General features: G+C 55.6%; 1 protein-coding gene across 1 annotated transcript in view; it reads left to right on the top strand.

Moving 5' to 3' along the window:
- ITK (IL2 inducible T cell kinase) overlaps positions 1-11,872 on the top strand; it is a 56,628-nt gene extending 44,756 nt beyond the window's left edge. The window contains exons 12-17 of the mRNA XM_025179060.3: positions 265-436; positions 1,459-1,675; positions 3,581-3,645; positions 3,735-3,853; positions 5,180-5,337; positions 6,342-11,872. Coding sequence (XP_025034845.2) covers positions 265-436; positions 1,459-1,675; positions 3,581-3,645; positions 3,735-3,853; positions 5,180-5,337; positions 6,342-6,413 — 803 coding nt within the window. The 3' untranslated portion in view covers positions 6,414-11,872. The remainder of the gene's footprint in view (positions 1-264; positions 437-1,458; positions 1,676-3,580; positions 3,646-3,734; positions 3,854-5,179; positions 5,338-6,341) is intronic.
- Positions 11,873-14,485: the final 2,613 nt, after the last annotated feature.

Here is a 14,485-nt window from a genome sequence, read left to right as displayed (position 1 = left end):
GAGACTCCAGCTGAGATCAAGGTCCAGCTGTGCTAAATGCTGCATATATATCCCTGCCATGAAGACTTGACAAGACAGACACAGGGCGGGAGAAAGGAATAATTCTCATCCCACATTTTCGTATGGCCAGTTGGAGTCCAGCCCAGAATCCTACAGGCAGAAGCAGATCACCTGAATCCTAGCCCCATGCCTCCCCCACACGCCCATCCTTCCTCATATGTCACTGGTCGATCCTCACTCCTGTTGTGCCCTTGCCGTTAACAGGGAAGTGGGTCATCAATCCTTGGGAGCTAACGTTAGTGCAGGAGATTGGCAGCGGCCAGTTTGGGGTGGTCCATCTTGGCTACTGGCTCGAGAAGACGAAAGTGGCTATAAAGACCATTCGCGAAGGAGCAATGTCAGAAGAGGACTTTATCGAGGAGGCCCAAGTCATGATGTAAGTAGCCGCTTCGTACGCTCAGCTGGGATATTGTGGGCGTGCTCAGCGTGACTGAAAAAATAAACCCTGCTGAGATGATTCAGGGCTCCCTCGTTGAGACACTAACATAATATTATGGAAACAAAACTGTGCGTCAGATGCCGGCTTGTTTCTTTGAAAGAGGTGTATAAACGTGCATGTAGTAGCAGTGATGGCCCATGGGAATGTTTTGTGTGACAGAATGTGTCTATATTTTGACCAATACCCACAATATTCGGCTAATCACAGTTTCTTCATAATAGTGTTGTGGGTTTGGGGACAAAAAAAGACTTTCTGCCAAAAACGTGCCACAAGAAGGAATTTCATCTAAACTTGTTTTGCTTCTGTTGAAAAACAACAACCCCCAAATCATTTTCAGCTTTGGGCAATCCAGATTTTGGTTTGTGGGGGGGAAGGGTTTCCCTCTCACAAAATCTGGACCAAAATCCATTTTATTTGAACACGTTCATGGAGAAACCACCACCTTTTTTGACCCGTTGTTCTCGGGGGTGTTTAGGGTGCTCAGAATGTGTCAACAAGTCTTGTGCAGCATGTTTCTGATCATAAATCTGTGTATCGGTGCAACTGTATTGAAGAGGCAAACGCATTAGGTGATTGTAAAGTGTATATGTAAAAGGAGCGGCAGGTCTGTTGAGTGTGAAGACCGGGATGCTTTCACAGCGCTAGACTTTCACTGCATACCAATATCAAGAGCCGGATCTGATCTCACTGACGTTGCTGTAAATCCAGAATAACTCTGTTAAAGTCGTTGTTTATTCACTAGTGCAGGACTAACGGGATGTTAGAATCCACCCCTAAATTCCCTCTTTCACACTTGTCCGTCTCCCAGCAAGAGCTAACACTTGGCAGAGGGCGGGCGGTAGGGGTACTAGCGAGGTTTGTTACTGCACAGTGTTCGGGGCGGGTGTTTAGGGCAATTTCTGAGTGACTGCAGATCTTCTGAGCCCACCGCCCTCTCCTCTCCCTCGTCTTCCTGGCAGGAAGCTGTCTCATCCCAAGCTGGTGCAGCTCTATGGCGTGTGCTTCGAACAGGCCCCCATCTGCCTGGTGTTTGAGTTCATGGAACACGGCTGCTTGTCAGATTACCTCAGAAACCAGCGGGGCACCTTCTCCAAGGAGACCCTCCTGGGGATGTGCCAGGACGTGTGCGAAGGGATGGCTTATCTGGAGCAGGATTCTGTCATTCACAGGGACCTGGTACGTCGGCCCCAAACCGGCTCGTTCCCCGAGCCGGCCAGAATTTGCTCATTTCTGGTGATTTCCCCTCACTGCGTGTCTGCTCCCTCCCCCACCGAGCAGGCCTGGCGGAGGAGACGCTGCCATGTCCCCTGTTTGCAGCAGCAGGCTAGGTTAGCCCGCACCGGGCATTCCCACCCCAACGCTTCCCTGCGCTAAGCCCAGAAAGGCCATGCAAAGAGGAGGCGGGGTGCAAAGTCCCCCCTCGCCTGGGCCGCCCCTTTCCCTCCCAGCTGGCTCCAGCCCCATCCGTTTGCTGGCAGCCAGGGGCAGCAGGTATCATAGGTGGGGGAAAGCAATGCCCCGCCCACTCCCCGCCCCAGCGCCCCACTGCAGCAGCACTCCTGGCATTCTGGGGGCGCAGTGTTGCTGCCCCCCAGCTTCAGCTGAACTGCAGCTGGGGGCGGTGTGCCCTCCCCAGGTTCTGGGGCCAGGGAAGCTGGGGCTGTGCTGTCTGGTGCTCTGGGGTGTGTAGGGCCACGTAGCCCGATACTAGGCAGGGAGGCTGCCCGATGCTGAAGGGACGGGCGCTGCTCCATGCTTGGGGGTGGACAACACTAGCCTAGAGCAACGGCCAGCAGCCCCAATGCGTCGGGGGCTTAGGGCATGAATGGGCGGGGCCTCAGGTGGAAGGGGCGGGGCCATGGGCCAGCTATTTGCCCACTGCCCATGCTTCAGCCCCATCATGTCAAAGCTCAGCCAAGAAGTCAAAGCTCTGTCCCACTCCGCGGTGCCCTGTTACTAACCCCCCTCCTCTGGCAGAGTCTCCTTCATTCAGCCCGGTCATGGCTACGAGGTGCGAGTCCAGCCGCTGCCTCATGCCACCTCCGGCTGTATCAGTCACTTTTCAAAAGTGGTTTGTGAGAAACGGGTTTCTGGTTGTCGGGGAGGGTCTGGATTGCTCAGCCCGGAGTGCGCCCGGTGCCTGGGGGAGTCGTTATCGATTGCTTAGCTAACCCAAGCTCAGCCGGCTTTGGGTCAGTGGCCTGGGTCTTTAATGGATCAGTGGGTAGCTGCCTGGGTCTTTAATGGATCAGTGGGTAGCTGCCTGGGTCTTTAATGGATCAGTGGGTAGCTGCCTGGGTCTTTAATGGATCAGTGGGTAGCTGCCTGGGTCTTTAATGGATCGGTGGGTAGCTGCCTGGGTCTTTAATGGATCGGTGGGTAGCTGCCTGGGTCTTTAATGGATCGGTGGGTAGCTGCCTGGGTCTTTAATGGATCAGTGGGTAGCTGCCTGGGTCTTTAATGGATCGGTGGGTAGCTGCCTGGGTCTTTAATGGATCGGTGGGTAGCTGCCTGGGTCTTTAATGGATCAGTGGGTAGCTGCCTGGGTCTTTAATGGATCAGTGGGTAGCTGCCTGGGTCTTTAATGGATCAGTGGGTAGCTGCCTGGGTCTTTAATGGATCGGTGGGTAGCTGCCTGGGTCTTTAATGGATCGGTGGGTAGCTGCCTGGGTCTTTAATGGATCGGTGGGTAGCTGCCTGGGTCTTTAATGGATCGGTGGGTAGCTGCCTGGGTCTTTAATGGATCAGTGGGTAGCTGCCTGGGTCTTTAATGGATCAGTGGGTAGCTGCCTGGGTCTTTAATGGATCTTTAAAGTACAAGAGCTGAGTAAACTACATGAAGGACTTTCTTAGCAATGGGAAAGTAGAGACGCATTTAGATTGTCTGCCCCCGCCCCCGGGAAATGCTCTCAGTTCCAGCGCCATTCATCCTCTGCTTCCCTGTTGCTAAGAAAGTGACTTTCTGATGTCACTTTTGCTCTCCTGGGGTCATGCAGCAGTTCTTTAAATATCGTCTGTTAGTAAGAGAACGATTCACAGCCGATAAACCTTGAACTATTAATCTTCCGCTGTTTCTTGCAGGCCGCTCGGAACTGTCTGGTCGGAGAATCCCAGGTGGTCAAAGTGTCGGATTTTGGGATGTCCAGGTAACACGTGCAACCTCTAGGCAGCGTGTCGGCAGAGCGATCACAACCGGGCGTGTCACTGAGCATTCGCTGCCCTTTGTCTCTTCTAGGTATGTCCTCGATGACCAGTACACTAGCTCCACAGGCACCAAATTCCCCGTCAAATGGTCTGCCCCAGAGGTTTTCTCCTACTCCAACTACAGCACCAAGTCGGACGTATGGTCATTTGGTAAGAACTTTTCATCACAACGGAAGCAGGGTGGCGGGGAGGAGGGAGGTGAGAGATTCAATTAGCTGCTTGCCAGAGGATGTTGTGAAGACCAGGGCTTTACCTGGGTTCAAATAAGAGCTAGACAAATCCATGGAGGTTAGGTCCATCAATGGCTATTGGCCAGGATGGGCAGGAATGGTGTCGCTCGCCTCTCTTTGTCAGGGGCTGGGAATGAGTGACAGGAGAGGGATCACTTGATTCTATTTCTTCCCTCTGGGGCCCCTGGCGTTGGCCGCTATCAGAAGACAGGATACCGAGCTAGAGGGACCTTTGCTCTGACCCAGCGTGGCCGTTCTGAAGTCAGACTACCACCAAGAGCTTGATCCTGGAGACTTTAGACCACTGGCTGGATTCCATGGGTCTTTGGTCTCAATAAAGACTCCCAGCGGGAGCATGGCCCCTTTGTTCTCAGGACAAAGGAGAAAGAGCAGTGAGCTAGCGAGGCAGCGATAGGTGGCAATGCAACGGGCCCTGCCAAGAAGGCGAATGGTGCATTAGGAGGGTCATTTCCATCAGATCCAGAGAAGTGATTATTCCCCTTTATTTGGCACTGGTGAGGCCACATCTGGAGTATTGCGTCCAGTTCTGGGAAAGGATGTGGGCGCATTGGAGAGGATCCAGCGGACGGCAACCAAAATGATGAGGGGCCTGGAGCACTCGACCTATGAGGAGAGGCTGAGGGATTTGAGCTTGTTTAGTCTGCAGAAGAGAAGAGTGAGGGGGGATTTGAGAGCAGCCTTCAGCTACCTGAAGGGAGGTTCCAGAGAGGCTGGAGGAGGCTGTTCTCAGTGGTGGCAAATGGCAGAACAAGGAGCAATGGTCTCAAGTCACAGTGGGGGAGTTCGAGGTTGGATATTAGGAAAAACTCTTTCCCTAGGAGGGGGGTGAAGCGCTGGGCTGGGTTCCCTAGGGAAGGGGTGGACTCTCCATCCCTAGAGGTGTTTAAGTCCCGGCTGGACAAAGCCATGGCTGGGAGGATTGAGTTTGGGTTGGTCCTGCTTTGGGCAGGGGGCTGGACTCTGACCTCCTGAGGTCTCTTCCAGCCCTGGGATTCTAGGGAGCGAGATGGGGGTGTGATCTGGAGGGGAGGCCCATCCAACGCTCCTCAGATGGAAGAATGGTGGCCGCTCGGGCTCTTCAAGGAGGGGGCTTGGAAGCAGATAGAAATGGTGGGATTGGGTGGGTGGATTGGGGTGCTGAGGACCTCTAATATGAACTGTTGGGGAGGGCTGTTTCGGGCAGGTGGCGGTTGCTCCATTCCGGTCATTGCCATTGTTGTTTCAGGAGTGTTGATGTGGGAGGTGTTCAGCGAAGGCAAAATCCCTTATGAAAACCGGACCAACGCGGAGGTGGTGGAGGAAATCAACGCAGGACTCCGCTTGTATAAACCCAAGCTGGCCTCCAAGGCCATCTATGAGCTCATGAGCAGCTGCTGGAACGCGGTAAGCAACGTAGTTCACATGGGCAAGAGATTTCGATCCCTCCCTAAATCTTTGCTCGGAGAAACGGCCTGTCCCTAAGGGGAGGGAGCTAACATGGGGCAAAGCCCCAGGGACAAAGCAGTGTGTAGTTTTCACACACGTTAACGTGAACCCTGCATTCCACTGTGGTCTTTAACTGGCCTACTAACGCATGTGACCAGGGCTGTCCCAAAGGGGGCATGGGGTCTGGGGCAACTCAGGTCCCACCCTTCCCCCTTTGTATCCCTTCTCTAAGCCCCCCCCCCCCCCCCCACTGCGCCACATCCCCTTTCCCCCCGAGCAATGCAGCCTGGGAGACTACGGGAGGGCTGGCATGGTGGCAGCAGGGTTTGCCTCCTCCCTGCCCTGTACACAGATGGTGGGAGCCTGACTGGCCAGGCAGCCTGCTCCACCCCACTGGGCCGTCCTCCCGGCCCACTGTGCCTCGCCTCTCCACAGTGGTGGGAACCAGAGAGCTCTGGGGCAGGGCCGGGAGAGGGCGGCATGACCACGCAGAGCAGGCTGCTAGGCCGTTTCAGCTCTCCACAGGGCCCCCAAAAGCACAGGGCCTGAGTAACCGCCCTGATGCCTCCTATGGACAGTTCGGCTCTGCAGGTGACCACTGCAAGCTGCCTCCGCTTAGCGAGGCTTAACTCATGCCGGCTCATTCACGTTAGGAACATCCACCGGGGTGGGGAAGGGTGGGATTTGAGTCGCACATTAGAAGGCAGAAGTCACAGCAAGTCGGCTTTTATTGGTCCATGGTTTCTGAGATTAAACCAGAGGGACAGCAGCCCTGAACCCACCACATCACCTTTGCGTCCTATGATGGTTTCAGTCACATTTTCACTTCTGTTTTCCCCCTTGAAGGTCTGATTTTACCTTTGCTACCAGTCAGCCTCTGGCCCGTGACAAGGTTCTCTCTCTTGCCCCCTGCAACCCTGTCCAACGTGGAGATTCACGGCCTTCTTTTCTTTCTCCCGCAGAGGAAAGAAGACCGACCCTCCTTCTCCATCCTGCTCTACCAGCTGGGCGAGATCTCTGAATTTGACCTTTAATCGGGACAATGGCTCACTGGGTGAAGGTGAGCAAGACGTCTGATTGGACAGCGTTTTCCCTACATGAAGCATTAACAAAACCCTTCCGACCTGAGAGAATAGTTCTAGCCAGGCCAATCCTTCTCAAGAGCTCCACGGAGAAAAGATGGAGTCAAATGTTTGGCTTGGGAACACGGGAAAGGTTCTCACAAACCAGACCAGCAATTTAGCAGAGGTCCCAGAGAAAGGCTTCTCATCTTCTCCTGAGAATTGGGCTCAGTGCGTGCCCTCAGATTTTGTGCTTCCACCCCTAGATGCACACAACAGACACTTTAGCCTGCCCTGAACAAGGTGTCTCATCACCGACAAGAGGAGCTCTGCGTAAGATATTACCTCAGCCGCTTTGTCTCTCTCAGAACCATTCGGATGCTTCCAGATTTGTGACACAGCCAGTCTGGAGCGGAAAGGGATGGCCGGATCAACTGGGACCAGCTTCGACACACAGAGCAGACAGGCGCTCTGGCTGGGCTTACCCATTGCGCCCTGTACGTTGCAGGGTTAAAGACTGGGTTGTCGTCTTAGCATGATTTGCTCTGCCGCTCTGGGGTAAGGGGTGTAGGATTCTGGAGGGCGTAACATAGGTGCACCTGAGAAAACTATGAATGAAATGGCAAGGTCTTTCAACTCTAGTATGTTGTTAGTGGGGGACAGAGAAAGATAAACCCACACACAGACTTTCTGGTGCAGACTGGGATGTGTGCGGGGGCGGGGGGAACCCAAAGCTGAAGAATATGGGTGTCAAAATTCCCATGGAGACGTCTCCAGAAGGAAAAACGGGCCTCCAAAGAGCTCGCAGTTGATCAACAAAGGACAGTTTGTCAGTGCAGATCACGTCTAGGGCAGTTGAGGCGGGCAGGAGCTCTGGGTCGCCTTGCCTGAGGTGAAAGGCTCCTTTCGAGAGCTCCCCAGGAACTGGTGTGTTTTCTGAAGCAAGGTAAGAGGCAGCGGTGGGTGGCAATGCAACGGGCCCTGCGGAGACTTCCCATCTGGACGACGGGGCTTTGTGGAGGAGACCGGGAGGTGCAGGCTGAGGGATGCAATGCCACAATGAAGTACAAGTGCTCCAGGCACTTGTGATAATAAAAGGAGACCCCACTCCCTCTATCCACCCAAGAAAGCAATGGAGCCTCCCCACAAAGACCTTTTCACCTCTTCGGTGAGCCACGTATCGAGCCTTCTGAACTCCTAACGGGAGTGGCTTTCCACGGGTGTAACGGAGACCAGACTCCGTCCCCGACCGCGTATACAGCTACCAATGCCGCAATCTTTTGCCTAGTAGCGTGGAAAACGCTGGCCTGTATTTTATAATCAGCGCTCCTACAGGAATCGGACGGACCGGGTATTTCATGGTGCCGGACGCTGTGTGGCAGCATTGGAAGAAGCTATGTTCCATGTTCATGTAACTTATCTAATATTCTAGCAAGCCCAGGAACATTCCTCTCCCCAGAACCAGCCTCCAAAACAGAGCACACGCTGGGACTTTTTGCTAAGCATTACGGAGAAAGGGAAGGCTCTGGAGGATTTCTCTGTTAGCCACTGGACTCACTTCCCATACTTGCTAGGCACTGCGCCGATCTCATTCTTCTCCCCCATTGGATTTTGTTCTGCATTAATTTCTTAGCTAGACACACCTGAAACGTCAGCATGAATCATTTTCCCTGGCAGGTCGCCTGCCTTCACAAACTGGAGACAGGTCTGCCCCAGCCCCTGGGATCCGAACATGGCGGGGACGTTTGGCTCCCGGTCTCCGTTCGATAGTCTCAGCTAGAGGCTGGGGCATGAACCGCCACAAATGGAATTCTGCAAGGCCTGGAGTTCACCTGCTTTTTCTTCATTCCTCCCCACTGGCTTCAGTTCGCCCACTGCCATGTTCTTGTGGCATCAGATCTGGCCTCCAGTTGCTGCCCAGAATAGGGGACCATGGGGAATTGCACCCTAGGGAGCTTGGGGGGAGTTGTGAGTGGCCCAGGACATATGGGACTGTACCTGGAGTGGGGGTTACCTGGCCATAACCCTGACTCCTCCCTTGCAGCTCCCCCACTCTTTACTCCTAGAGTGGGTCTGGACCAGTGGTTCTCAACATGGACCATGTGGCTCCCCAGGGGACACGCCTTCCTTCTAGGGGGCCACATGGGAAAAAACGGAACATTAGAGGGCCACAATAAGTTTCTGAGGGGGCCACCCAAACTTAACTGCCGGGCGTATGATGAATGAGGCTCAGAACGGTTGAGAAACACTGGTCCAGACCACACCTCTCTGTCGACAGAGAGATGTAGATTAGGCACGTCGAAATTGCTAATGAATCCGGGATTTAACTATCCCGTGCCTCATTAGCATAAACATGGCCACTGCTTTTTTCAGAACTGATTTTTATTTTTTCGAAAAAACGGTAGTCTAGACGTGGATCTGTTGAAAATGAAGCCTTTTTCAACAGATCCTGTAAACCTCATTTTTTGAGGAATCCAGGATCTGTCGAAAAAGGCTTTATTTTTGACAGATCCGCATCTAGACTGCTGGGTTTTTTGTTTTTTTTTTCCGAAAAAACCCCATTTGGAAAAAAGCGGCGGCCGTGTTTATGTTAATGAGGATATTTAAATCCCGACTTCATTAGCAATTTCGACGTGCTTGATGTGCATCCTTCTGTCGACAGAGGGATGCTGTCTAGACCCGGGCACTGAAGAGGTGCTTAATCTTCCCCAAGCACAAGGGATGTAGCTGTGGCAGACCCTTGCGCAGGAGGTAAGCTCCGTGCACGCCAGCCCCTCCTGTAAGGGACCTGTCACAACATCAACTCCTTCCCTCCGCATCCTGGTTGCCCAGGTGCTTGTAGTTGCAATATTGCCCCTGTGGGTAACGCCTTTAGGACAGTATTTATTCCCGGGGGAGATAAAGGAAATATTTATTAGTCTCAATCTATTGCACTAAACAGGACTGTTACATAGAATGTTCCGATCTTCTTGCCTAACGATTTGTTGTGTACAGTTTATAGATCTAGAATACAGTTCATAGAGTTGTCCTGTGACCACTGGGTGTTTGAATTTTTCACGCAGGTACCCCACCTGGAAACTGGGGGGGAACGTACACACGGTGCTAACAGAGCTGGCCCAAGATACGGGCTGACCAGGCTACCGCCCGGGGTGCCCCATTGTAGGGGGCACCGTGTGGGGCTGCCAGACCGGGCAGGGGCAGGGCCGTGCATGCGCCGCACTTCTGGGAGCGGCGCCGCACTCCTGGGCCTGGGGCACACGAACGGCTCGGGCCGGCCCTGGGTGCTAGGCACTGCCCAACGTACTGTCTTAAAGACGGACAGTCTCACAACACACGGATGGCCAAACCCTATGCTCTGAGAAGGGGGGGGGGGGCTGTAGAAGAGCCACTGAGCGGCCAGTGTGCCCCCTTGTGGCTGGGCCTGGTGAAGCAGGCTATTCTCTGGCGCCCCCTGCTGACAGCCGCTCTAGTTCTGGTACTTGCGACTTGGCCTGCTGGGAATGTCCCCTTCCGTCCCACCATCGAAAGTCAGTGACTCTACTCTAAGTCTCCTGCCTCAGACTCTGCGCCCAGGGGGCCTTACACCCCTTGCCTCACGGTTTGCGGCACTAACCTCTTGAATCCGGTTTCACTTCACTTCCCCCAGTGGAGGGGTGGTGGGACCCAGACTCCCCACTTGGAGGACCCTATAGCCCGCAGCCAAGGTCTGCTCACCCAGCCTCCATGCTACTCCCCTGAACTTCTTCTTCGCTTGCCCCCCCCCCCCCCGGGCCTTTCCCCAGCCCCTTCCAGTTCGGCAGACTCCTTTCGGCTCCTCCCAGGGGTTTCTCCCTAACGGTCACTTCCAGACCTTTTATCCAGGCTCACAACAAGTGCTCCCCTCCCCCACCAAGGCTGCTTTCCCGGACTTCCACCCGAGTCCCCTTCCCCGGAAAGGGGCCCTGGACCTATTCTCCCCTGAGGCTTCCTGCCTCCATGCGAGTCCCTCCCACTGCTCTGAGCTGGGCTCTTCATGGCCCCGTGGGGGCTGATAAACACCCTCCGGGTGTAACCCAGGAGCTAACAGAGCCCTCGGGTTCCCATGGCCCCATCTGCTGCCAGTGCGGGGCAGACACCCCGTTACAGGTGCCCTGGGTACCCCCGACTTTGACAGAGCAGGGGGCACAGAACTCTGCGGGAAATAAGGCAGCCTAGTTGTCACGGGAATTAGCTTGTTGCCCCCCGGACGCATCCCTCTCGCTGGCGTCTCCCCATGTTCCTCTTTGACCACGGCCTCCTCTCCGGGACGCTGCCCTCCGGCCGTGCCCGCCCAGTCTCTCTGCACCCCCTTCTGGGGGGGGGGGGGTGTTGTTTACCCAACTGCACACTCCAGGATCCTCCCCTCCACAGGGCACCCAGGTCTCCTCCCAGGGAGCACCCAGTTCCCCTGTCCCCACCTTGCCTCAGGGACCCACGGCCAGCCTCCAGCTAGCCCCTGCCTCCGGGGCAGACTGCCGCTGAAGTGGCCACTCAGCACTGGCAAAGGGGGGTGGACCTGCTGCCTTTGCCTAACCTGGCTGCTTCAGGCTCTGCAGCCTGGGAGCTGACTTGGCCAGAACGTCCCCAGCCCTGCCTCCCTTCCCCAGCCCTGCTCTGCCTCCGGGAAGCCTCCTGCTTCCCTGGCAGCCCTGTCCCTAGTGCTCTCTCTCCAGAGCAGCAGAGATTCTCCCTCTCCCTCCTGGAGCCCTTCCTTATACAGGCCCCAGCTGGGCCCTCATCAGCAGAGCTGCCTCAGCTGGGGCTTTGCTGGCAGCCGTCTCTCAGGGCTGGGGTTTTGCTCTTAAAGCGCCGTCACACTGTCACACGAGTGAAGTGCCCACCTATGGATCTGGGGGCCGGTCACTAGACATCGAGTGCTACATAGTGTCGCCCCAGCCGCTCTGTGCCTTAGCTTCCCGATCTTTAAAATGGGGGTAATACTATGTCGATGCCTCCAAGGGGGGGGTTGCTCACTCCTATTGCGCCAGCTCGCTGGGATCAGAGGGGGCTGCCAGAGGCCAGCGTGTGTGTATTACACACAATTATTTCCTATGCTGGCTCCTTGTCTGACCGGCTTTAGTCTCATGCGACTTTATTTGGTCCAATTATTGCAGCCCCCAGCAAAGAAGAGGTGAGAATATCAGCAGGCCCGTCACTGGGCTGTTCCCTCAGCCACCCTGAGAGACCCAGAATCCCTTCGGTGGGCGGTGACACCCAGCACGTTGGTAGCATGCGGAGCGCGGAACCAGTCCCACACCGTCTGCCTGAGGCGCTCGGTGGCAGGGGATATTCCATGTCCACCCCACTGCCACCTGGTTTTCATCACAGGGAATGGATACAACTGCTGGCCTGCCGGGGCTGGTGCAAGGGGTGTGGACACCGCCAGCTCGGCTGCCAGGCCGCTGGTGCCCTTTGACAGTCCGGTGCCCTGAGGCGGTGAGGTCTGTTCTGATTCAATAGTGTAGCCCCTGGGTTTGGGGCAGCACTGCCTAATGGCCAGAGTCAGTAACACAGGGGTTTGGGGCAGTAGTCCTGGTAAGGGGGCCCAGGCCCACCCTACTCCACCGGGCCCCAACCCAGGGCCCTGTCAGTGGGGGCATGATCCGCCACTCACTCAGCAGGGAATCCCGCCGCAACACGCTGAGCTCACTCAGGTGGGAGGTACTCGCGCCCCCCCCCGGCCACTTCCTGCCAGATCCAGTGTTGGGTGCTCCATGTGGTCTCTGTGTCCACAACACCAGCCTCTCCCTAAGGCTCCTCCGGCTCTGAGGGCTCAGTGCTGTCTCCTGGGTCTCTGGCTGGGGTCCCTCTGGTGCTCCTGCAGCAGGTCCTTCCTCTCCAGCATCTAGCCCAGACTGAGCAGAGCTGCTCCTTTTTATACTGCCCAACACTTGGAGCATGCCCAGTCTGGGTGGAGGGGCGGGACTTCCTCTGCCCACAGGCTTTTAACCCCTTCTGCCTACCCTGTCACAGTCTGTTTCACTGAAACAGCTTGATGAGCACAGGGGAAACTGTGAGCGGGTCCCCCTTAGTAGCATAAACTCTCCTTTTGCTCCCCCAGCTGTAAGCCTCCCTGTTTTAGCTGCTCATTAGCTCTAGCACAGCGGTTCTCAAAGGCTGTGTCTAGACTGGCAAGTTTTTCCAGAAAATCAGCCACTTTTCCGGAAAAACTTGCCAGCTGTCCACACTGGCCGCTTGAATTTCCGCAAAAGGGTTCAATCATGTAAGATTGTCAGTGTTCTTACGGAAATACTAGGCTGCTCCCATTCGGGCAAAAGTCCTTTTGCGCAAAAGGGCCGGTGTAGACAGCTCAGATTTGTTTTCCGTAAAAAAGCCCCGATGGCGAAAATGGCGATCGGGGCTTTTTTGCAGAAAAGCGCGTCTAGATTGGCCACAGACATTTTTCCACAAAAAGTGCTTTTGCGGAAAAGCATCCTGCCAATCTAGACGCGCTTTTCCGAAAATGCTTTTAATGGAAAACTTTTCCGTTAAAGGCATTTCTGGAAAATCATGCCAGTGTAGACGTAGCCAAAGTGTGGTCTGCAGACCCCTTCAGGGCTCGCCCGCCTCCCCGCCACAGCGGGTAGCCTGCACTGTTGCTCCAGCTTTGCAGCCCCTCGTGTGGTTGGAGTGCCAGCACCAGCTTCTCGCTGGGCGGGAGCCCCAAGCCTCACAGGCCAGACATGACTTATACCAGGGAGGAAGCAGATCTGCATGCTGCCGCTGCTGCTCCCCTTCCCCTGGCGGCTGGAGGAATGGACAACGCAGGGAACCACTTCCCTGGCCACTTTTCACATTGCTCCCATTGGCTGGAATCCCAGCCAATGGGAGCAGCAGGGGGCGGAGTCTGGGAGCAGCGGGAGTGCCCAGACCCCTTACCTCCATCCCCCTCACATACACCTCTCCTGCCCACACCCCACTGCTGTATCCCCTTCCTGCCCAGACTCCCCATCCCCAGCCTGCTCCTGCACCCAACTTCGCAGCCCGACCCCCATCCCCAGCCCTCTCCCACCCCGACCTCGCACCCCCACCCGCTCCTGCACTCTTTTTGTCATCTGGGTGGTTGGCTGGCGGTCCGTGGAAAGGCTGTCATTGGGTGGGGTGGGCTGCAGGCCAAAACGTTTAGAACCCCCGCTCTAGCAGACAGTCACGCTAGTCAGACCACAACTCCAGGCGGAGCAACGTTGTGCATTTGTGTATGAGACGAAAGGGGATCTCTTTGCGTTCTGCCCTCTCTGTCGACCCTCCCACGATGCTCGCCTAGAAATGAGCAGCCCTTGGCAGATGCCAAGCAGCTCTGGGAACTACCGAGCTCACACGTGGGCGCCCGAACATCATGGATGCCTGACTTCACGTCACAGGCTTTGAAAGACATGGATCACGCCAGCACTGGCTTTTCGGCAGCCAGCTTCCCAACGGTGGGGCTAACTTTTAGGCAAAGAACCAGCCTGAGATCAGCCCCTTACCCAACACAGTTTTGCTTGAACGGCCACTTCATTGAGCGCTATCCTTTTAGAACTTTGTGCCCAGAGTGTCCTAGATTTTAAGACTGGAGGAGCCCCGGTGATCATCTAGTGCAGCGGTGGCCAACCTGCGGCTCCCGAGCTGCATGCGGCTCTTTGCTTAAAGAAAAGCGGCTCTTGCACGCCCAGACTGCTCACGGCCGGCCCCTCTGCACACGTGCCCCAGTGCCTGGAGGGAGAAGCGCATGGTGGCAGCAGCTCCAGGACCCAGGCATTGGGTTAGAGCAGGGGGAAGAGGGGGACTGTGGGTGCCGGGCTCTGGGGGAGGTGAGGGGGATGGGGTTAGAATGTGGGGGAGAGGCGTGCCTGGCTCTGGGGGAGGACGAGGGCATTGGGTTATTGCAGGGGGGCTGGGGGATGCCTGGCTCTGAGGGAGAGGGGGGATTGGGTTAGAGCAGGGGGGCTGAAACACCTTAAACTGAAAGTCCTCATGGATGCAGAATAAGGCAGCCAACACAGATGTCATATTTAAATCCCAGGGCAAAAAAAAGAATCAGCATGTAC

This window comes from Pelodiscus sinensis, chromosome 16 (assembly GCF_052426305.1).
Source record: "Pelodiscus sinensis isolate ZL-2025 chromosome 16, ASM5242630v1, whole genome shotgun sequence".
In the NCBI taxonomy this organism is placed as follows: Eukaryota; Metazoa; Chordata; order Testudines; family Trionychidae; genus Pelodiscus; species Pelodiscus sinensis.
This window is presented reverse-complemented; position numbering and strand designations above follow the sequence as displayed.